We start from the raw sequence: 25,268 nt of genomic DNA on the forward strand, positions 1-25,268 counted from the left end.
CTTTCTTGTGGTTTTCCTAGGAATTAATGGGTGAGACAGGGTAAGAAGGCTTGGGAGTGGCTAATTTGATTAATTCCAGTGGGCTCTGGTGCAGAAGAGCTGTCCCTGGTTGTCTGGTATTTGGCCTTGTGTGATTAGGGCAGGTGTACAAGGTCTGTCCAGAAGGTATCCAGCCATGTAATATGAACAATAGACATTTAATTGAGGAAGATACAAGATATAAGAAACATTGTACATAGGACAATGATGCCTCAGCTGCCTTCAAAGTAGGCAGCTTGGGACCTCACGCAATTATCCCAATCATTATCATCTGTCCCATCGTATTTTCCTGAATCTCATCAATGGTCTAAAATCTTTCCTTTCAAAGGTTATCTGAGTCTTGGGAAAAGCCAGAAGTCACAGGGTGCCACATCTGGGCTGTAGGGGGGCGAGTCACCTGGCTGATTTGATGTTTCACCAAAAAACTGCATGAGATGTGATACATGAGTGCGCATGTTGTTGTGATGGAGCTGACAATCACCAGTTGCCCATAGCTGCAGCCCTTTGAATCATCTGAATAGTTTCCATGAAGAAATGTTCAAGCTTAACAGAAAATCTGTTGCAGATTTGTTGCTCTACTCATTCAGTTATTTTGAATGCAATGGCCACATAGTATACATGCTCACTCAATGGCATCTACTGTCTCCACTGATTAGTACAGTGAAGTCATCATTGTTCATGAATGAGCATTCCAGGCCACTCTCCTTAGCTGCCAGGTTATGTTGATGTCATGCAAACCATTCTTGTTATATTAATAATAATGGCAGAACTTTTTGTAAGCAGAACTCAGTATAATGGCAGAAAGCAAGAGAGTCAAATAAGTGAGGTGGTTGAGGATGTGGATTTAATCAGATACTCAGGATAATTGGCCTCTAGCCAGGGCATGAGAGCAAGTAAAGACATCATTTTTAAGAAACCATATTACAGGATTGTAGTGGACTGGTTTGTTTTGGCCTGGCAAATGTGACTCAGCTCTGTATCGAAAACCTACAGAAGCAAGGTGGTGGGCAGGAGCCAGACCTTCAAACCAAGTTTTCCCATGAAAATCAGGCTTAGAAAATGCATACAGACTGTTATGGCTTGCTCTTGCTAAAACTCCATCACCCTGGTCTAAAACAACAAATATGTATTGTCTATCTTCAAGGTAATTTCCAAAGCCTGTATGAGTTCTCCCAAGGACAGAACTAATCAGCTCATTGTCATTCCCCTCTGCATGTTATTTTCATTTTCTTGATTGTACCTAAAATGTAGACAATAATATTCTATGTATTAGATAATAGATCTTTCTATGATGTAAGACCCCAGGAAAACAATAAAAGCCTGTCTAGGCAAGGGTTGGGGCACTCCCCTCTTGAGGGAGTAGCTGAGGCACCCATAGGCACTCTCCCCTTGAAAGAGTAGCAGTGCCTGTTCCCTTTTTCTCCACAGGATTGTTGTCACCTGTGCAATCATTCTTGCCATCAGCCACAACAGGCGGATTCTGGTGGCCAGGTTCTGACACATTTGGCGCCGGAACAGGGACTCAAAGGCTATCAGCCACACAGGATATCATGGACTTTGTTGGATCCAAGCTGATATTTTTCATCACACCGTGAAAAATTTTGGTCAGTATTTCTCCAAATACTTTTTCCTCCAAATATTGACTCCTTTGAACATATTTGTTATGCTACTTGATACTGCCTCATAGTTTATTGCATCCATTATTTCCCACCTCCCCTCTGGTCACTGTCAGTTTGCATGTTATTTTTTAAAATATTTTTTCCCCTTTGCCCTTCAATTTTTATCTCTTAAATTGTCTGCAAGTTCATTGCTCCTTTCTTCTGCAGTGTTTAATCTTCTCTTAAGCTCACCCATGTAGTTTTCAAAAATTTCATCTCTTTTAAATTACCCCATATATTTAGCCTCTGTATTTATCATTTCCTATACATTTTTTAACATTTTAAATTATTTTTATTTTTTAAAATAAAAGACTGCCACTTTTTGTTTTAGTGGAGAATTTTTATGTTTATTTCAGAAAAATTGGCAATATATGCCAACCAGCAATATACTAACTGCTCCCTTCTAATTCTTATTCAATTATTTCAACATCTCTGATTCTGTGGGTCTGTTTCTGTTTATTATTTTCTTGGTTGTGTGCCATACATTCCTGTTTCTTTTTATGTCTCCTATTTCTGATTGTCTGCTGAACACTCTGAATAACTCATTGTAGTGACTTTGGATTCAGTAATTTTTTTCCCCAATGAAACTTATTGGGTTTTGCTTTAGTAGACAGCTACTAGGAGATAATTTTGATTCTTTAAAGACTTGATTTTAGGCTTTATTAGACTGGATCTACTTTAGTTTTGCCCTTAGACCAAGGGCCTAGACGTGAGTTTTGAGATGTGGTTCTAATTCTAAGGTAGTATGGTCCTTCAGGTTTTCAATAGAAAGCCAAAATGTTTACCAAGTCTCTCCAATTTGGTGAGACATAAAATTTCAAACTTTCCCTCCCCAGCACCCGACATCTCTGCTGAGCTTTTCCAGCCTTCCAGTTGTTGCTTTCTGTTGGGCCTCCTGGAATCCTGTCCTGGTTATCCATAATTTAGAGAATCAGTCAGGATTTGAAGGAGTAAGTAAGGTACATTCAAGGCTTTGTGGCATCCTTCTTTCTGGGATTCGCCTTCTAATTTCCAGCTGTGCAGACGGCCCCACACTCTGACTTAGCTCTTCAGCCCAGTAAGACTGCCACTTTTTGTCTTGTTCCTGGTGGGCCATATAAGGAATAGTCACTTAACTGGTGATCTTATCCAATGTGTTTCTCTTCAAGTGCTTGAGCCTTCTCCAGCTTTTGTGGGTCTCTGGTTACTTTCCAGAGCATTTCAACAGTGTGAATAATTATTGGGAGGAAGGTTAGTCTGATATAGGTGCTCTTGCCATTACTGGTTGCAAGACTATAACCAGATGTCTAAAGGTGAAGATAAAATAAAATACAGCTTCATTTCTTTATCTGGGTAATACTTAGACTAGTGTGTTCACTTTAAAAAGCTATCAAGGTACATGTTTATGTACTTCTGTCTACATTTGCTATAAATCAATAAAAAATGTTTATTACAAGAATAAAATAATTTCATGTTGGCATCTAGGTAAAAACCCCTCAGGCACTTTCTTGTGGCATGGGATCAAAACCAGACCTCCTCTCTGGAATCTCTCTCCTGGCCATGACTCGCTCACATAAACTCACTTACAACTCCTTAAATGAGGTACAATAGCTCTTGTTCCTTCCTCTATCCTTATCTCCCTCACTCTACCTGGATAATGCTTACTTGTTTCCCATGCTTCAATTTAACCAGCATCTCATTATACAAACTTTTCCTGACTAGTAAATCCCTCTTCAACTACACTGTGTTCTCATAGCCAGAAGGTTCCCCTCCACAACCTTTACTTAAGCAAGAGCATGCATTACACTAGCTTGCAGTGTCCCATGAGAATCTGTCAGGAGAAACCACATCTTCAAATCTAGTCCCAGAGGAGCTCAGAGAAAGTGCAAAATGAACAAAGTCCATGATATCCTTCCTGTTATGGTATTACTGAAGCAGCTTGCCTCCCAGACTCTGCCTGGGGCAATTCTCCAAGGCCGGGGGCCTAGGAGAGGCCCGGCTGCAACTGGACCCAGATCCATCACCACACAAGACATTCAGATAAAGGTCTCCTGCCTGTCAGCGAGTGCTTCTTTTGTCAGATAAAGGGGTAAAACTTTGAGTTCTAACATTCTGCCGTTCCTAAACTTAAAAGCTTAATGACCAGAAAGTTTTAGAGAAAAAAAGTTTATTGTGTTGACCAAACCTTATTTTCATTACAGTAGCAGGAAACTCATTTACAGTTCACTTTGGATGCCAAGGACTCTGCAGACATTTGAGCTCCAATGCTTGTTCCCAAGCAAGGGCAGCACCTGGATCTATGTTACATTTAATAGAATTATAGTAAAATAAAATAGTTTTTATTATGAAGGATTTTCTTTCTAGGTACATAGTTCTTTTTAAATTCTAACATTTTTTCTTGGTTTTTCCATGTTTACATTGTTATTACCAAGGACAACTGATTAGAAAACATGGTACTTGATAACCTTTTTCTCAAATTGTTGACCTTAGGTTAATGTATTCTGACACTTTCTTTCTGAACAGGAATTATGCCCATTGCTTTGGAAACCTAAATCATGACAAGTAAGGAAATGCTTTACTTATACTTTAATCTTTATCTTACTTAATTAAATCTTCCACATTTGGTTTTTACTGTTGATAATCGGGAAAGACTCAAGAAATGGCCTGTAGCCTGCAAAATCATCACCAGAGAGTTTAAACTTTAGGAACTACTTCTGGAGAGCATACAGTTGTTTAAAACTGATTTTGTGGTTGTTTTTGTAAATTGTCAGCATACTGACGGGGAGGGATCCTTTACTTAGTGCACTGTCTCACTGTGCCCTGTCTATATCAGATATCTCTTGTCTGATATCTGTCTATATCAGATCAAGAGATCAAAGACCAAATAATAAAAGAGAAAATGGTATCCTGCAGAGATACTTTGGAATATCAATGATGACTCTAGTTAATGAGTCTAATTGGCTTGAATTCAATCACATAATTACCAAAGTCCTGATGAAGATACCTCCTCACGACATCAAAACAGGGGAAACATGAATTTAAACTAAAAATGTTATCCCACCAAACTAGACACATGCCATCTATATTTAAGTTGATTAACTCTAATTATCTCCTAAATTTCTCCCTTTATTAAATCAAATATTTTTTAAAACTGTAACAATTACACAATGATACATAAATTTAAATAACTTGTACAATGCACTCTCTATTTGTGTTACCAAGTAAGTTTCCACTAGGTGGTTTTACCAAAACATTTACATTTCCCTGAAATCTGATGTCATAGTACTAACAGTTTATTCTGAAAAATGGACTACATAGTCCCTTGTAACTCTTTAGTTGAATTATTTTTATTAATCATTCATGGCAATATTAGACAAGGACTATTTTCAAGTCCTTATAGGCGACATGTTGGGGAAAATTAATCATTTTATACTCATTGCTATGAGGGTGGTATCTGACCAATTCCAAATTATGATGTCAGTAAAGTAGAATTCCCAGCTACAGGATACTGGTATTTCCTTCTCCCCTATCACTGGGCCTAGTCACTACAACAATGCCATCCCTAGCTTTCAGCCCTCACCCAGGGACTTAGTCCCTGCAACCAAATTAAAGTTGTTCATCCAGGCAAAGCTTTAACAATGTTCAGAATGTGAGGAATTAAAAGACAGTAGAGTAAATTAAGCTCTATTCTTGGAAACTATTTCTTAGTATATGAAAAATCTTTGTGTTCCTAAGAACTGTGTTCACATAATACATGGGCCTACCATAACACATGCACATTCAGTGGGTAGGCAAACATCTGTTTGTTTCCATTTGAAATGTTTTGACAGATTCAACACTTTATCAATCTTATGGAATATAAACATGCTATCATTCTCAGCGTGTCAGTATTGAGTACAATTTTAAAACACAACATAGGAATGTCCCCACAACCCTAGCAGCAGGCTATGTGCATGGGTTTTGATCTCAATTAATACCACTGTTCATGGAACATAAAAGTTCCACTGTTCCATGGATATTTCAGCATGTCACATTATTTCACATTATTCTGACACTGATTCAGAAAGAAAATTTTCTATCATGGCATAATTAGAGAGGAGAAAATCCATTATATACAAATGGTGGTTTGAAACAATACATTGTGATCAGTTTCCAGAAGCTTGGATATTTCGTTGTAATCAATCATTGCATTTTGGAAAAAAAGTCTCTTCTACCTGTCTTTTCAGTCACAATTTGCTTTCGCACAGTAGAGTCAACAGACGAAGCTGACCAAAGCCAAATTTTAGTGGTAACATCATTTCCTAAAGAGTAATTTTGAAAGATGCTTATGCCACATGAATCAAGAATTACTGGCAGGAGAAGGAGGGCCTTAGGCCATTTCAGAAGCAAGCTGGGTCTTGCATATTTAAATCACACTATTAATAAGACCTCGTTTGGGCTGGTTACAGACAACAGCAATGACACATACCACATATAGAACAGATTTCACATTGTTCCCAATGTGAATGGTTCCCAAGCAAACCAACATTTAAAAAGTAACTTTGGTATTTTCTGCTCAATCTCCCAGAAAATAAACTGGAAAAATGTGCAATTCTGCCCATGGTTATAGACAGAAGTGGCAGCAGCAGAAGCCTTAGAAAAACTTAAATAACTCAAAGATGAAGCTGCATAAACATTTTTACTGTCATTGATTCTATCCCTTTAATTGTTCTGATCCAGTGAGGACCTGGGCAGCAGAAACTCATGCAACAGTCTTTATCAATAGAAATTATTCTAAGGAACTTTTTCAGTTGTGGATCAATTTATCTAAAAATGTTCTGAGCTCTCTAATCAATTTATAATGAAATTATGAAAGCAAAATCAACAGCTCCATTTAACTGCTTGGGAGACTCCTAAGCTAATTTTTGCATGTGAATAAGGAAAAAAATACATTACTTGAAATTTGTCATAAGACTGATTTTTTTAAAGAAGACTGCAAATCAATGTTACCTGGTTTAGAAGATTGAGGGTTTAGTTGTCCATTTGTACCCGTCCTATTTTTACAAAGTGGCAAACATGAGAGTTTGCAGTTGCGGTCCTGCTGCTACCTCTGGGAAGGTGAGTGGAGGACCTGGGACTTCACACCCCACATGCCAGCCACACACCAGAACTCTCCTCATGGGAGCCTCTCAGCATTGCCCATTCACCAAGACACATGGCTCCAGGCCATTTTGGGTAAAAATACAGAAAGCCATGACTAAAGGGCTAATGTGGCTTCAAAACGTAACCGTGTAGAGACAGGATTGGTAGAGAGCTGAATTTCTGCAAGCCAAAGGCTACCTGCAACATGAAGCTAAAAGAAATATGGAACAATGGTAAAACCACATGAATTACTGTTCAAACGCCTGCTGCTCTCAGATCTCAGAGTCTTTCATAGAGAAAAGCCAAAGCCAACTTCCCTATGTCTGAGAGAGAAAAATCCCTGGAGGAGGAGAGGGAGCCCTGAGGCTCCACAGTATGTCACTAGAGGGTTTATTATGGCTATATCCAGTAAAGAAATCAATAATGATACTTCTTTAGAAAGTGGAAAGAAAAAGCAAATAACAAATAGAAAAATGTACAAAATAATTACCTAAAAGATTCAGTGAAGTTGGGTGGGGAGTGAGAATAATGTTTTCATTTCAAATTAGTTGCTATGGTACTGATGGTTTATAAGAAAGAACAGCAAATTTCTGGTTTTCCTCATCTCTCCTACAACAACCCAGAGCCCTCCTACTCCTAATATTTCCCATACTCTCTCCCTAACCCACCCTCATCCTGCCCATAATTTACTTATCCTGAATCAACTCTAAAAGACACAAACTGATGGCTGGGTCTCAGTTCAACAATGAACTAATGTAAGGGGAAGAATGCAGGAAGGGCACAGGAACGCAATGGAGTAAACCTTGAGGTGTGTAGATGATGGACAAAGCTCCTGCCAGCCCAACTCAAAGTGGTACCTGCACACAATGTACGCTGCAGAATGACTCTGCTGCCAGTCCATGGAGGCGAGGAAGAATGTGGTGGCTCTGGCTGGTTGGTTTCCATGACAGTGTGGTATACAGTGTGCTCTTGGGTGGGGGTACACAGGACTTGTTTTGCTCCCACTGCCTTTGCCATTTTCCCTTTGGGTTAGAAGACTGCTCTTTACAGTGTCCCCAAAGATCAGCCACTCACTGTGCTCCGTTGTACAGATCCAAGAAAGCCTCAATTTCAAAGACTCGCACGCAGCCTGCCAATGTGCAGGGGTCAAAAGTCAAATGCTCAGCATCAAAAGGATCTGGGCACGCCTGCTCAGCCAATTCATCAGCAGTTGTATAGACAGATCAGAAAAAACTAGCTTTTAATATAAAAAGTGTTTTTCAAATGGTGCAATTTCCTATCCTTCTGTGGAGATCATAATTCTTCATGTTTCTGAGGTCCTATAGAAAAAGAGAATAATTGAAGAGAAAGTGGGCTGTCCTCAAATTATAAAAATACAGACTGGGAATTTTCTAGTGCTGCAACCTATTATTTGTGCCAATATCAGCATTTTATCTTTAAGATTTTTACAAACTTTGGTTTTGTCTGCTTTAAAGCAAAAATAAAATTTAAAAGATATTTTTATTTTTACATGGAAATTACCTACATATCCCTAATTAATGTGAACTGTTTGCAAAGTACAGTACTCACTTCCAGTAAAACATACACTTTTAGTTAGGATTCTTCTTTTTTAAAATTTTATAGCATATAAACATATTCCTATATAGCTCACTTACCATTCGCTATGCTTGGATGTTTAAACTGCTTTCAACACTTAAGTATCAGTAAAATAATTTCTTCATGTATATAATTTTTTTCATCTGTTGAATTATTTCTTTAAGGTAAATTCACAAGAGAGAAAACTTTGAGGTATAAACATTTTAACTATGCCTGATGACTGACTGACAGCTTTTTAACAAGGAATGCTATAATACATGGGAAGATGCAGGCAGTTTTACCACTATCTCTCCAATAATGACCTCATCGATATGAATATTTTCCTGCATAGTGCATATTAATGATGGGTTACTTCAATCTCATTACTATTTCCTCAAATTCATTTATTATTTATGCTTTCCTCTTATTTGAACAGTATGCTACATATTCTGCTCAGCTACGGAAATTCTTGAGGTTTTACTAATGAATTTGAATTAATTATTTTTATGGAAAATATCCAAACTTTTAGGTGTGATATTTAATATCACGATAAAGTCTTCAGGATATGTAAGTGAATCACTCATGAGCCATGTTCTGTGATTGCTTTTTTAAAATTAGTTTTGAGCTGAATAAATGTTAAATAGAATCCAGCTTATTAATATAAAAGATCACTTTTATATTCTACTGATTTTTTTTCCAAATGGCTACCATTAAAAATATAGACACAGTAGTAAAAGCACTATATGCAGACTTAGTCCTCTCTATTCTTAGACTAAATTAAATACAAACACATTTGTCAGTCCTGAATGTGTTCATTTACAAGTACCTGGACAGATTTAATGAAAAGCCAAGGAATCTGGCAAGAGATCCCAATAAAATGTCATGTTTGGTTTTTATCTATGTATCGCAAAACTCATGAATCTAAAATAACAATAATCACAATGAAAGCACCCTTTTTCAAAAAAAATGGGGGGGGGGGGGAAACAAAAGAAAAGGGCAGTACCCTGGCTGATGGCTCAGTGGATTGAGAGCCAGCCTGTAAATAAAGGGGTTGCTGGTTCAGTTTCTAGTTGGAGTACATGCCTGGGTTGCCAGCCAGGTCCCCAGTAGGGGGCGTGTGAGAGGCATCCCCTCTGTCTAAAAATACATAAATAAAATATTTAAAAATTTTTTAAATCAAAAAAAGAAAAGAGCAACAACTACGTTAATAAATATTATTGTTTATAGGCCAAACTAAAGAATTAAAGTGAAAAAAATACACTGGATAATGTAAGGATGAAAGAATTGTTACATGATTCTTCTTTTCCTTTTATTCATTATTATGTCATTTTTGCAACAAACAGCAATCAGTACTGCAAAAAAGTACTTACTCAAAGCAAAAAACTGTCCTTACCTTCTCGGTGTGGCTCTTTTGTCATCTTCTCTTTGTACAGTACTCCTGCTTCTTTCTCCCTCTGAAAGTGAATCTGTAGTTGCTTGATCTCTTGATCATAGTCCTGCCACTCTGGAACAATGCGAACAGCTGCTTCTAGCTTGGGCTCTTTGGTCATGGGATTATTACACTATGAAGACCAAAATGGCATACTTCAGCTGAGTTGAAGAAAGGGAACATTATATGGAATTCAAAGGTGTTTCTGTTTCAAGTTCCAACTGGACAAAAAGAATGCCACTGAGGAACCAAAAGATAGATAGCAGAAGCAAAAGTAGTACTTCCACTGACTGAATAGTGAACACAGCCCCATCAGACACTACATCACTGGCTTTCTGCTGCAAGCAGAGAGAGATATCCGCTTACTGTAAGATGTACAGTCCCTAGACTATACCAATGCAGAGAAAGACTACACAAGAATCTGTGTATAATAATTATCTAGTGACACCCCCCCCCCCGACTAAGACACCAAAAAGCTCAGACAGCTCACCAAATCAATTGTTTTTGCCCTTTTCTTAGAGGCGTCATCACACCACGTTTCACACCAAAGCCATTCTTGAGGGAGTGATTTAATTGGCACCTGATGGATCATGTTATTGGGCAAATCCTATTTGGTAAAAATACATATATAGATAAATAAATGCATAGTAAGTTAGTGATGTTAGCTGTTCATAACATAACGTGCCAGTTACAAATTTTTAGAAATGTGAAAGTCCTTACCAAAAACCTTCAAGAAGCTAAAATATTTTGGTACTTTGAAAACCACAAAGTTTAGAGGACCCATAAAACAGCTTCCCATAATAAGCACCTGAAAATCCTCTGGAGGGGAACATCACTGAGAAGCCAGCATGGCTCAGAGCAAAGCCCCCTCATCAGGCCTTTGACATTTTCCACTGGCATGTTTTCTTTTGAGGACAGATAAAAATGTCACACACACAAACACAAAATTCTTTCCCATGAAAAAACAAAACACTGTCCCAAGAGAGGAGTGAACAGAGAAGAAAATAATACATCATTTTCTAACACAACGTGGTATACCCATCACTAAAGGTGTTAACAACAACAACAAAAAAAACAAAAGGCACTTACTTGATCAAGATTTGAAAGGCTGTTAGGATCCTGACTCAGACCTTGGTACTGTCCTCTGAGTCTGTCACCAGCAGCTATTTTCCTAAACTTCTTCAGATCAACAACATATAGTGCACTGGATAGAGAAGACCCATCTGTTACAACCATGGTTTATGACATAAAAAGGAACAGCACTTTATAATGGAACAGGTTACTAGGCAAACATTCTGGCTTTTCTTTGCAAAAGTGAGCTGAGGCCTGATGGTGGACCTGAGGGTATTATGCTACTTCAGAAATGGCTAAGAAAATTACTACAAAACCCATATTCTGGCACCACAAGCTCAGTTTGTCACTCTTCCTTATGTAATTGCCTTCCAAAAGAAATAATATAATCTCTTACAAGAGACTTCTAGCCAAATCAACAGATTGGGTATTAAAAGCTATAGTAATTGCTAAATAACCATTAGTCAAAAATATCCTAATAATGTTTTAACTGTTGCAGGAGAAAAAAACAACAGTTATTTTTTGGACGATAAACATACAGCTTAATACTGAGATCACTATATCCTAATGTTTATCTTTGTATATGTTGCTTCCTACAGGTCCTCAACTCTCCAAATCTACCAAATCACAATTTACCCAAAGAGGATCATGTAGTGTTTGTTAGAAAAGTATTAAACATATACATTTGGTTTGACCTAGAAGTTATACTTCTAGAAATTTCTCCTACAGGTATACTGAAATATACAGGATAATGTATTTAATTATTCAATGCAACAATATATTTTAGAGCAAAAAAGTGTAAATATAATAACACTACTGGAATAATATGTAGATGTAAAAAGACATAAGGCCTCTCTGTACATATAATATTTACTAGAGATATTAAGTAAAAAAAGCAAAGAATAAAACTATAAATAGGATGGTATATCTTACGTAAATAAGAATTCATATTTTGTGCAAAAAGGGAGTCATAGTTGTTTATGTAGGAATTAAAAACACTCTGTGAACATACAGTAAATTAGCAGAGAAAGTTATCTGCTGTGGAATGAAAACTAGGTGAAAGAGAGACAAGATTGAGATTTTTTTCACTGTATAGTTTTTATGATGTTTTTAATTTATAAATTGTATTAATGTATTATCCATTTGTTTTAAATACACAATATTAATTTAAATAAAATAAAATAAAAACAGTGTTAGGAGCAATTCCCTTTCAGTACCTGATATGGTACTTCCGCCCAGCTAAGTGACTGGCCCAGTACCCTGATTTCCAGAACCTGTAGCCATCCATTTCTTTTCGGCTATCACAGAAAGGAGTATAACCATAAGGAGCACCATCCAAATTGAAATCTCTTAACTCTTTCAGATCTGTTCGTACAATCTGGAGAAAAGACATTTGTTAAACAACCATGCAGACAGCAGTTTCATGAAAATAGAGTACCTTCACTGAAGGAATCCTGAAGGGCAGCAAGGTGGTTAATGGCACAGGCTCCAGAAGGAGACCCAGTCTGAATGTGAATTCCTCCACTGACTAGCTGATTGCCCTCACTAACAGATAAGACATTTAGCTTCATGGTTGGCACACAGTAGTCTTAGTAGTCAAAAAAAGTAGAAATAAATTTACATTGCCTAGCCTCTCCGTGACCCAGTTTCCTCATCTGTAAAATGGGGATCTTATAAGACTATTGGAAGGTTTATATGAGTTAAACATGGACATATGTGAAACAATGCCCATTTTCGTTTGTATATAAAATTAATTAAGAGAAAAAAACTGCATACATGATATTGGGTTGGCCAAAAAGTCTGTTTAGATTTTTCTGTAAAATAAGAGACACACTTTTCACTTTCACCAATAATTTTATTTACTTGAATATTTTTAGTATGTTGGCTATCTCCTATGTAGTATAACATTGAATGTTCTCAATTAATGCTTCGATTTGATCACCATCAATTTTAACTGGTCTATCTGACTATGGAGCATTGTCCAGGGAGAAATTTCCAGCGTGAAACTTTGCAAACAAATTTTTACATGTTTGATCAGTCACAGAACCTTCTCCATACATACACTGCACAAATCATTTTTTGCGTTTCAGTTGCATTTTTACCTTTCTTGAAAAAAATAAAGCCTAATATGACCAAAATGTTGCTTATTTTCTTCCATCTTCAATATTAACATGGCTACACAAAATTCACTAATTTTGATGTTCTCTATTTCTAATTTTTAAAATATTTTATTTATTTATTTTTAGAGAGGGGAGAAGGGAAGGAGAAAGAAAGGGAGAAAAACTTCAATGTATGGTTGCCTCTCACGTGCCCCCTACTGGTGACCTGGCTCGAAACTCAAGCATGTGCCCTGACTAGGAATCGAACCAGTGACCCTTTGGTTCGCAGGTCGACATTCAATCCACTGAACCACACCGGCCCAGGATGATGTTCTTTTTTTTTTTAAAATACACAGTGATATGACAGCTGTCACAATACAATCTAACAAAATTGTTTTGAATGAACTAAGTGCTTTTATCTTGAGATAAAAAACCACATGAACTTTCTGGCCAACCCAACATAATGACAACTATGTCAAGAAACATAGAAGAACATACAAAAAGGAGTCTATCAAATGCAAATTTTAAAGGTGATCACATCTGGGTGATACCTTCCCATAGATTCTAAATAATGTAAAATAAGCATGTATTTTTCCATAACTGAAAAAATAAAATCATTCAAAAAGGGGGGAAAAGTCTAATGCCTTTAATACAAACTGTTTAAATGTAGCCTTTAAAAGCTTACCTGATCAGCATCTACAAACAAGAATTTATCAACAACCAGTGGAAAAAGCACATCCAGGAAAAGGATCTTGTAACCCCAGATGATGCGTTGTTTTTCAGTCTGTTGATGAAGCCACCGGGGCCACTTGTACTGAACAAGCTCATATTGGAAATTGTATTTGTTTGCCATGTAAGGTATAAACTCCTATTTTTAGACACAGGGAACAACAAACAATCATTTACTTTGATAAGAAAAGTGGACTTCGTAATCGTAAGACAACTATCATGATTATGGCACAAGTAAAACATTTACCATAACAATGGTCTAATAAAATTTGACCACTGACTCACTTGTGACTACATAAAAAAGTACATATAAATTTTTGTGAAATCCTCATTTCTTTATGACTTCTGAGCACTACATGAAATGACAGACATCTTTTTTCTCTTTTATTTTTTTCTTTTCTTTTCTTTTTTTATAATGTTTTTTTCTTTCTTTTACAAATCCTTGTGTTGAGAAGGCTGACTTTCAATAGACTGCAGCAAGGGAGCTGCTCTGCTAAGTACAAAACCCTGACCCAGAAGCAGGTCCTCTATGAATAGTTTAGTGCCAGGTTCCCCACATGTGGTGTGTGACAGGCAAGCAGGCAGCCTCCTTTCCAGCAGCAGTAATCTTCAGGTGAAGGCTTTTAGATAACTAATTTTCATTTGTGTATATGCATTTAAGAGAAATAAACTTCATTTGTCTAAACTTGATCAGTAAAACATTTTTGAGCTTGATTTTGAAGCCTATCTCTCAGCTAGGTCTAACCCAAGGGATAATAGGGCAAACCCAAACTGAACAAATGTATTGCCATTAAGTCTTTACTATTCTAATACAAGTACCTTCAAAGGACCAGACGTGAATTACTCATATAGAATAGAAATTACTGAATACATTAGAAGTTGTTTAGTAAATTCTACAGAGTAACAACAGTAAAAAAAGATGCAAATAAATCAATTTAGGTGACAAATACTAACATATATATAAAACAGAAAACTTTCCAAATATGTTTTTGTTTTATACAGATGAAGGTTTACTTCTATGGATCACTGGGCAGTTGCTCATGATGGAATTAATCATCTTTCTTAGTGAAAACCAACATCATATTTTCTAATTAAACTGAGACATGTATGCATGCTCAGAAGAAAAGAATGTTATTTCATCAAAGCAAACGATATGGAGTCTCTTCCTAGTCTTCAAATAGGACATAATTTTGTGTTCAGTTTTATAATAACTGTTACTCCCCAAAATAAATTAGTCTGGAAGACTAATCAACATAGAAATATGCAATTGAATCAGGATAGTTTAATAAAAGGAAAATTTAAAAATTATACAGATAACACAGTAGTAAAAAGTACATTGTATAGCACATAAGTCCTTAATCTAAGAATGTTTTCCTTTTTTTTAAGGAACAAACCTTAAATGTGGGGGACAAATAATTCTTCAAAAACCAAAATTTCACAGGAGTCTTGGTATTCTTCAGTACTGATAACATCATTATGCTGTCAGAGAAAAGCAAATAATACAAATAATCTCCCAATGTGTTTTTATTTCAACAAAATCAAGTAGTCAATTACAAGATCACTAAATGTTCTTTAAGGCAGAGCTAACTGATGGCTTAATTGGGGAAAGGGAGACCCTCAATTTTCCATCATTTAATGGAAATTTGAAGTTATTCCTTCTTGTAAATATATCACTGAATGAGAAAGGAGTATTTCTTACCTACAAAACTATACCTAACTGATAAAGGCAAATGTTTTAATTATGTTACATCTTCAAATAAACTACTTCATGAACTGATATAGTAACTATGATACAAATTAATAATGGAGGTTCTGGTTTACTGCCCAACATCACTGTAACAAGAAAGTCTGTAAACCCATAGCAGTTTTGTGGAACTGGCCTGCCCCTCACAGCCTGTACTGGAGATCTCTGCCAAGGAGAAGGTAAAGAAATAGCAAATGGTTAGTTCTGGGAGTCCCTATTTTGAAAACAAACAAAAATACTTTTTAATTAAAGGAATTTAATTAAATTCAGTTGTTACTAACATATGACATTACTATTTTAGGTCAGATATTATTCCTTGGAAACAGGAGGTCTAAAACACCAGTAAAATGACATTTCAATTATTTGCTATACTAGATTTGTAGTGGGAGATTAAAAGTAATGAGAATCTTGGCTTAGGAAAGTCATTCCCAGGCAAAGGCACCTTTCTGATCACTGACCACAAGACACTCCTGAGAGCCTTTTTCCTGGCAATCGCCACATCAACCAGCCCTAGCCAGTGGCCTCTCCTTGGCCCTGGCTGTGTGACCTCAGGCAAGTCCCTTCACCCTGAATCTCTGTCTATAAAACAGAGCTGCTCCTATATGAGAACTAAGATCACCCCTACCCCACCCCGGGTCTAAAATCCTAGGAATCTTTAGAAGGCAGGTCCATGGTGCTGTTCCACTTTGATTCTCGATTAACCTCTTAATTTGTAGTTTAAGCAATGCTTGGAGACCAATTAAACACCACTACTTATAATGTGTGCAGAGTGATATTAAAAATTTATAGCCCTGGATACACAGGTGCATTTAGTATATAGCTTGAGTTCATGCTGTTAGCCATATCAAAACAAATATGATTATTTATGGTAATCTATTCATAACCCTCAGAGTGCTTAAAATACACAGAAGTATAATGGAAGAATCCATAAAACATTTACTCTCTAAAAAAGAACACTGTGACAAATTCATTTGTCAATATTGAAATAACATGACTAACCGAAGAAATCGTTCATAGAGATGGCCAGATGCCACAGAGAAAATATTAATGATGTCATCTTTGTCTTGCTTTGCTGCTTCGGTGCTCTGTCCTCCCGTGAAGCTCCTGTAATAACAAAGGGAAGATGCACAGCCCTTGCTGGGGAGAGTTAAAGAGACAACATTTTCCCATCCCTGCTCCTTCCCTAGAAACCAGTGTAAAGGACCAGATGCCAGGTGTCCTGTATACTGTGGAGGAAGAGAGAGCACACAGCCAAGATATCACCCCACAGGGGAATGACTTTGGGAAAAGAGTGAACAAAGGCTTTTCCACAGAATGCAGGGAGTACAATTGAGAGTCAACAGAGTAATGATCAGTCAGGCCTCCAAAGAGCAGGCACAATCAGCAAGAGTCAACAAATGGAGAAGAAGGCACTTCACTGAGTGGGGATATTAACTTTTTGTTATCAGTAGTAAATATTCATGCACACAAAATTTAAGTGCAATTTTTGGCTGCACAGAGCACCAAATCTGAAAGGCCCAAGACAAAATCATTATGCTCAAAAGAAGGGAGAGATGCTGCTTGTATTATAATGATTCCTAAAAATAATACTTTTTATTATGCCAATATACCATTTGAAGGAGTCCCAAAATCCAGACTCATTCTCATTAGTTCCATCACTCAGCAAGTCTTCATTCACCATGTCTGTCTTCTTCTGAACCTGCAATCACATATGATGAATCTTATTCCTCCTACTGGGTTTAATAGGCATCAAACTGGTTTTCACTGTGGGTACTGCCAACAATAGGGAACTAATTCTCATGCAAGCAGGTACAACCCACTCAGAGGCCAAATATATTCAGCAGAAGTATCTTCATCATATCACACAAAACCTTAAGAAGACAGAAACCTTTTTAAATTAAATAATAACTGTTTTCAGTTTGGAAAATGTATAAAGAACCTCAAGCAATTGCATAGGAAATATAGTCTGAGTAAAAATACAAGTACAATTCACTAAGCTAACACAGTATGTTCTAGGGAGTAAGTGCAGCCTACATGAGTTCTGTTGGGAAGAAGTCATTTCACATCACAGTCTTTTTTCAGGATTTAATAGTACAGAGCCAGGAAAGTCTTCTCCATGGCATAGGGATCATTTTTTCAGCTCAACCATGTGTGGTCTGTGTTAGGTTTTACTGCGTGTAAAAACTGTGGGCTCAGACCCTGACCACCACAATCAAGTGAGAAGCTCAATAAAGTGAGTCAAAATCTTTTTTACTGGTGGAGGATCTTCCTTCAATTTATAAAAAACACAATACCTGTTAGAAAGCAAAATGCAATAAAACAAGGTATGTCTGTATTTACTCTATAATACCATTTGATAGCTTTTGAATTTAAGGCACTAAGACCTTTAAAATTCTGAGAACAGAAAGAAATGAGAAGAAATTAAATGAGCTACCACTTACAGCTGTTGGTAAAATTTTCATTTGCATTCTCCTCAATTTTCTGAGAATAGTCATTGATAACAATGTGAGTTGTGGTTACATAAGAACACAATATCTATGAGAACATTTTTTTCTAAAATGAAACTTGTCTTGCTCATTGAGGTTACCCAAAAGACGCACTCTCTGAGCTGAAGTCACAAATGCATATTTAGAGAAGACATTTTGTATTTTAAACAATGTTTTTATATACACTACAGTGAAATTCCAAAGATGAATTAAAGTGTTGGGCTTCTTTTTCTTCCCCCCTCAGCTTTACTGAGATTTAATTGACAAATAACATTATATAAATTTATGGTACACAGTGTGATGATTCTGTATACTCATATGTTGTGAAATGATTATCACAATAGCATTATTATTGGAGTTAACCAATCCATTCACTCACAAAGTTTGGGGCTGGTTTCAAGACATATTTTTAGATAATAGCTACTGAATATCAAAATACTGCTACTTTTACCAACTATAAGAGTAGCTGCCTTATATACCAAACTCACCTTCACTTTAATAATTTTGCTCTTGAAGTTATTGAGGACAACAACAACTTCACCAGTATCGGGTGGAGAGTCTGTCCCATCATGGCTTAGGGAGAAAAGAGAGAGAGTTAAGATGGACGTTACATATCACAGCTTTCCAATACGGTAGGTGCTCTGACATCGATCCACTATCTTTTCCATCATTTTATCATAAAGGAGTTTCTCAGAAAAAAAATAATGTTTCACAACCTACAGGAAGCACCTTCAAGGTACAGAGAAGCACTTGCCAAAAATCCCTATCCTTTAAACATTGAAAATTCCAGTCAGTCACAGCCCAAACTTCCTTCTTGAGTTCCCTGAAATTACCTTTCACAGCGTGAGAGAGTGCCAGTGCTGACAAGTGCATCATGGATACTTAACCACCATCAATGTGCAAAAGGTACAAGCCAAGCCCAGGACCTTCAGTGAAGGAGTCCGTGGGCCATGGGCCACTCTGCACAATCACCAGAAACACACTCCTTCTTCTTTTCAGTGGGCAAGTAGCAAAGCATGGCTCTACCTCAGAGTTTCATGCATGGAGGTACATGAGCCAGTCTAAGCCCTGCACTCAATCTGGTGCCCACACTCTGGAGGAAGACCTATCACAAGCTCTATTTACAAGTAAATGGTGCAGAGGAGGCAAAACATTTCTCTACTAATGAACTGTAATACCTAAAATTTCTAACCACCAACTTTCAAGGTGTTAACTGCAGAAAGCCATCATAAAACATAGATTCACTGTTATTCCACAGACAGCAGAATTCTCAGGTAAAGGTAAGATTCTGAACGGAGCACAGGAGACACTCTAGAGGCTGGGAATATCCAACGGGAAGCAGAGGAGGCAGGGAGCCCGATCCAGCAGGAAGAGAGAAGATTACCACACTCCTAGGGAGTGAGGAGAGTGGCCAGAGAAAGGACCAGAAAAAAAAAGGGTTTAGAAAAACAGATAAACTTCTTATAACAAATTAAAATTCTGCAAAACTCTACTGGGAATAACACCATTTGGGGGAAAATCTACTGTTTACAATGAAGATGTCATTATAAGACAAAAGTCTTCTATTTCCTGGGTAAGAAACATGTAAAAACTCACATGGCTTTCACATGTCAGGTAAGGTCTTATGGAGCTAAGATGAAGACATAGCAAAAGGGTGTTTAAACAACTGTAATAGAAATCATTCCCTAAATAAATTGACACAAAGTCTTCTCACATAGCTTATAAGTAATTTAAACTGTGTTAAGCAGAATGTAGACCATAGTTTTTTAAAGGTAGAATAATTTTTTAAAACTAAGAGTCATTTGTATTAAACCTTAAAGTGAAAACCTAGCTCCTGATAAAGTGCTTCGGAAGTCCTTACTCTCAACCTACTACAGACCAGGAAGGACCAGTGTAAGTACCAAGGTTTCACGGCTTAAGCACACAAGTACTGCCCACATGCAATTCACTCAGGGTTGAGAAATAAACTACTTATGCAGAAAAGTCTGTTTTTCATTTCCTTTCTCCTTTCTTAAAATGACTCCATTTCTTATCTGCCTATGGTTTTCATCACAGTAACAGTCTGATTGAGAAATACTAATAGCAGAAAGGAATGACTGAAAAATGAAACACGAAGGCCCCATTTTTCCTGTCCCTCTCCAGCCTGCACCAGGTGTCCTGGAAGGTCATGTAGAGTGGCATGATGCAAGAGCTAGCAGTCACCACGGCCACGTGGGAGCAAACAGGGGCTGAATGCAGGGGAGTCGACCCACTCATGAAGCTGGTTGTGCACTTGACCCAGGAGCAAGAGGGATTAAAGGTTGGTTCATGGACAAGAAGCCTAGCTTCTGAAATGGTATCTAAGGGTAGCCTCTGAAGTTGAGTTGGTGGGCAAATTCCTCCAGGACCAGATTGCACCACTTGTATCCCATACCACTCAAACCTTCAAGAAGGATGACATCTGAGCAGAGATGTGAGAGACAGAATAGTTAAGTTTCTGCCTGGCATCCCAGAGCCCCTGGTGTGGCAGATCTGGTCTTGTCTGAGAACTGGGCCTGAGGGGGGGTGTGCAGCTAGAGGTTTGGATGTAATTATTATGAGACTGACTGCTCCCAAGAATTCATCTCTGAAGTTACAGACCCTTTGTCTGTGCCCCTGCCCGCTGGGCTGAAGACTCTCTGGAACGGTCAGAGAAGTGTGGCTGGGGGAAACTGCAGAAGACAGCTGCCACTGATGGCTGGTCTGAGGACCATCATCCTGAGGATCTGGAATGCAAAGTGACTTTGTGGCCAAGGTGTAAAACTCCAAATTTCCTAACTCTGAGGGTACATTAGATGCCTGGGTTGACTGGTTCACAAGACCTATAAAGACATCTAATCTTGATAAGGAGTTTGATCCAGACGAATTCAGCTACAGAGTTATAGGCAGAGCTGGAGGAGATGGCCCAATGGGATGCTAAGGCTCCCCCCTGGGTTTCTGACCATTGTCACCTCATTGATGTGTCCTATGATAAGGGTGCCAAACTGAAGAGGAAAAGCCCCTTCGTGACCACACCCAGCTTTTCATGGAAGGGCTGCAATGACCTCAGGAGGGTCCTTCCAGGTGCTGCTCTGGTTTCTGAGGTGGCTGTGCAGCAGGACCTTAAGCAGGATCTGGGTACCAGCCAGGCAGAGAATGAACAAGAACTATCAGCCATCAACACACTGAAGTATCTGGAAGTAAAGCCAGATAGCTGGACAGCACTGATTGCACTGGCTGCAACAACAGGCCCATGACAGCTTGCAGGATAGGCTGTGCTACACACAATGGCCTATGTCCATCTGGTGGTGCCAGGGAAAGGGCTAGTGGCACAGGACTGGGCCTCAGCAAAAGCATTCTGGAATCTCTGTTGTCTGATTTCCTGTTTCTTGAGGTGAAAGAGCACTTTCTGGTAGCTGAGTGCCTGGACCCTACATCTACTCACACTGATGTGCACTGTGGGTTGGGGGTCCTTTCAAGCTGAGTGAGGAGTATCACAAGTGGTGAACTCTTTCATAGCCACCCTCAGCATTTGTCCCAATGACTATCTACTATGGAATACACTAGGAGCCACCCTGGCCAACAGAAACCAGAGTGAGGAAGTAGTAGTGCATACCACTGTGCCCCTAAACTAGTCTGGCTATATATGGTCCCACTATAACCTGGTCATATCAGCATCAACTTTGGGCTCACCAGGAGGCTTTGAACACTTTTGGGAGGCCCTGAACATGCAGAAGAAAAGCTAGGGACCTCAGGGTGAAGTGGGTGCCATGTTAGAAAATATCTGGAGCACCCCGTGTTTGGCAATATGTTAAGCTTGAGTGATGTCTATGTGGTTGCTGATGCCCAGGATCTGTCTACCCTCTCAGCTATGTTTGGCTTGCCCCAGTGACAGTGGGGATTGGCTGCCCTGTGAGTGTCTGCCTGGAGGAAACCCCACTCTGGTTGTGCCTCCTTCTCCCCAAATGGGCCTACTAAGGAAATGACTGATAACCATAAAAGTGTTTACAGCCTCTCAGGAGTGATCTCAATGTAGGGGTGGGTAGTCTGTCTTCTGGTTCTTACATAATTATAGGAAAATGTGCTGTGTTGTCTCTGAGTCCCTTGGCAATTCAAGGGCTGCATATCCAGCTACAGATCTGCTTATCATGCCCTTTCTTGGTACTACTCTTCACATAGGACCTAGAGCTACAGTGTAACTGTCATCAGCAGACATTTCTGATAAGGTCTATTATATTTGTAATGTCTGTTCTTTCCCCCTCTTTTGCTAGGAATCAATAACAGCATAGCTTCCTTGGGTAGCTGTGTGTGTAAGGAGGTTCTACCATGTACCTCTGATGACTAAATCTAGTCTGGGGTGTGTCAGGACTAGCTGAGCATAGCTGAGTTTTGGTGGGATATTCATAGTTCTGTCATTCCCAGACCTCTCCTAGCTGTCACTTGATTTCCCTGGGTGTGACCCTGCCTGCAGGAATGCTGGCATCATTATCTAGGGTCCTCATGAGCACCATGGTCAATTGCTACAGAGAGTATTTGGGTGTGGAGTAGGAGGAAAGCTCATTTGTAGAATGAGCCTAGAAGGAACCAGATGGGATCAGATCAAGAGCTCTGTTCTGGGGCTTTTGGTGGAAGAACAGAGTAGTGGAACAAGTGATGTGGTGAATACGACAGGCCGTCCCTCCTCTTAAAAAGACCTGCAAGTAGAAATTGAGCTAAGTCTTTTAGAAAGTTGGTTTGGAAATTACTGTCTTGCCAAATTTCTAGCAAAGAGGGACTATAGTGTTATCTTTTAAGCCTTTTCTGTATTCTTGAAATGTTTCTAGGGGAAGGTGTCAAAATCTTCTTCCTCTATAGTACCTCTGCAAGCTGAAGACTGAGGAAAGAAAATGGGGCATTTTGGATTCTTCTCTATGATCCCCTGCATGGGGGAGCTACACTAACCCCTAGAAGTAACTGTTGAGCCTCTTGTCTTGTCTTTGGCATCTTTAGCAGCTAAGGAACAGAGACATCTCTTTATTTTTTATAATTAATACTGTTTTTTAGAATTTATTGATAAGCTCTTATTAAAATAAATATCTTTCTCTCTGCATAATCCCTATAAAACTTATTTCTTTATTTTTTTAAATCACTTTATTTCTGTTCAATTACAGTTGTCTGCATTTTCCCTCCACCACTCCCCCCAAGCCCAACCAATCCCACCTCCCTCCCTTGCTTCTACTCTGCTGCACTGGTTTTGTCCATGTGTCTTTTATAGTAGTTCCTGAAAACCCTTCCTCCCATTGTCCCCTCCCACCTCCCCTCTGGTTACTGTCAGAATGTTCTTAATTTCAATGTCTCTGGTTACATTTTGTTTGCTCTTTTCTTTTGTTGATTATGTTCCAGTTCAAGGTGAGATCGTATGGTATTTGTCCCTCACCACCTGGCTTATTTCACTTAGCATAATGCTCTCCAGTTCCACCTAAGACTTCTCTTTTTAAACTACTATGGTCCCAATATTTTAATAAAACTGTAAAGTACTTGTATAAAGAATAATTGGAACTATCATTAGTCTTGAAACCTGACCATACTTATTATTACTGGACAGTATTACTATCTAATTATATTCTCATAATTCTTCCATGTTTAATTTCCAGGAAAAGCAATGTTTCATCACACATACGACTGTAAATTAAATTCTTATTCCCTGGTTAACTAACTGCCAGTAAAGTATGCAACTCAAGCTGATTTTCAGAGCAAAATGCTTGGAAAAAAAAATGCACCTGAAAAATCACTTAATCCTCCTACCTATAGATTCTATAAATATCTTCAGAACGTCCCTTCCTTAGTCTGAGAATCCAAGCTCCTGGGTTGGCTTTTAACTGAAAGTAACCCTAGAACAAGAAGAAAAGACAAATTTTAGTTATCTCTGAAACATCAAAATGTTATTTCTGAGGAACAGTTATTTCTTTTTTGAAATATCAGTCAGCTGTATTTAAATAAGACAGTTAACAAATTAATGCAACTTAAAAGAAATCTACATATTAGAAACACTAGCAAAACACAAGCCAAAAAACCTGCCCTTTAGTCATACTTTAGTGAAGAATCAGTGTTAATGCGTGAGGAAGCTGCAAAACCTCTAATGAAAAGAAAAATGCTGTCGCCTCGTAAGCACTGCATCTTCAGGGGCCAATTTGGTTCAGAGCAGAAGATTCTAAAGTGTTTTCTTTTAAGGTGACATGTAATTACAATCTGTAAGTTTAACTAAATTTAGGATTTTTATCATAATTAATCATAAATTTTCATCTCACTCATGTTCAGAATGCTAATTGCTCCATCATAAATTATAGTACCCAAATTAACATGACTCAAATCACCATCTAATGTACCAATTATTTACCAGATTGGCCATAACAATGGTATCCACGATAACTGGGTTAGTTGAAGTTCCTAATGTAAACTGAAGTCCTCGTGGAGGCTGGCCTGTGGTGATATCATAGCAGTGACCTTCTAGTAAGAGGTACTCCAGTTCATACTCAGCAGCCACTATGCCATCCACCTGCAATGTCATAATTAAATCACTTGAAGACGACTTAGCAATAAAAAGAAACAAACTACATGCAACATCATGGATGAATCCCAATTGGTTTATGCAAAGTAAATGGAGTAAATAAAGGGTGGCATGCCATATGATCACATTTATAAGAAATTTAAGAAAAAGTAAAACTATAGTGACAGAAAGTAGATCAATAGTTGACTGGAGAATGGACATTGCCTGCAAAGGGGCACAGGTGAACCTTTGGGGTAGATGAAATTCTCTAACTTCATTGTGCTTACAGTTAAAAACAATACACAATTTTTAAAACTAATGTGGGATGAAAAGAGAGTAAAGAAAAAGGACATAAAAATAATAGGGAGGTTATTCCAAAATACAGATGAGAAGATAAGACTCTAATGTAGATAGTATAAGAAAAAACATGTAAAATAAGCTGTCAAAAAACAGATCTAAAAGCTAAATAATGGAGAAAATAGAATATACAATCCCACAAGGATTAATTTATATCAGATAACAGAGAAAAATGAGAAAAATCCAAGAAACATCAGAGAAAAATGAAAATTCATCTTGGCCTATAGAATATAGCCGAAACACTACTGTTCTAAATGCAAATGTCCAAAATATACTAATGGCTTCACAATGGCATAGAGTTATCCATGTTCTATGCCAACTGGAGTAGTTCTCACTGATTCCTCGTAGAAAACTTAAAGAGTTTCTATTGCAGGCATGGCTTTGTAACCCCAGCTAATGCTAATAATGTACTATTTGGTGCTTAAAAGGTTACTGCAATGTTAATCTAAAGTCCAAAA

At 38.0% G+C, this 25,268-nt stretch overlaps 1 protein-coding gene across 5 annotated transcripts in view; it reads right to left on the reverse strand.

Annotated features, from left to right (window-relative positions):
- Positions 1-3,826: 3,826 nt before the first annotated feature.
- The window catches only part of UGGT1 (UDP-glucose glycoprotein glucosyltransferase 1), a 184,949-nt gene continuing 163,507 nt past the window's right edge, over positions 3,827-25,268 (reverse strand). For all 5 annotated transcript variants that reach the window (XM_053667479.1, XM_053667477.1, XM_053667476.1 and 2 more), the window contains 12 exons: positions 24,304-24,462; positions 23,712-23,797; positions 18,419-18,503; positions 17,055-17,143; positions 16,444-16,548; positions 15,095-15,179; positions 13,657-13,839; positions 12,090-12,250; positions 10,891-11,005; positions 10,292-10,408; positions 9,766-9,934; positions 3,827-8,116 (listed from right to left, as the gene is read on the reverse strand). In XM_053667479.1, the coding sequence (XP_053523454.1) occupies positions 8,091-8,116; positions 9,766-9,934; positions 10,292-10,408; positions 10,891-11,005; positions 12,090-12,250; positions 13,657-13,839; positions 15,095-15,179; positions 16,444-16,548; positions 17,055-17,143; positions 18,419-18,503; positions 23,712-23,797; positions 24,304-24,462 (1,380 nt within the window). In that variant the 3' untranslated portion in view covers positions 3,827-8,090. The remainder of the gene's footprint in view (positions 8,117-9,765; positions 9,935-10,291; positions 10,409-10,890; positions 11,006-12,089; positions 12,251-13,656; positions 13,840-15,094; positions 15,180-16,443; positions 16,549-17,054; positions 17,144-18,418; positions 18,504-23,711; positions 23,798-24,303; positions 24,463-25,268) is intronic.

The sequence above is a fragment of the Artibeus jamaicensis genome, unplaced genomic scaffold (assembly GCF_021234435.1).
Source record: "Artibeus jamaicensis isolate MK-2021 breed Jamaican fruit bat unplaced genomic scaffold, CSHL_Jam_final contig_469, whole genome shotgun sequence".
NCBI lineage: Eukaryota > Metazoa > Chordata > Mammalia > Chiroptera > Phyllostomidae > Artibeus > Artibeus jamaicensis.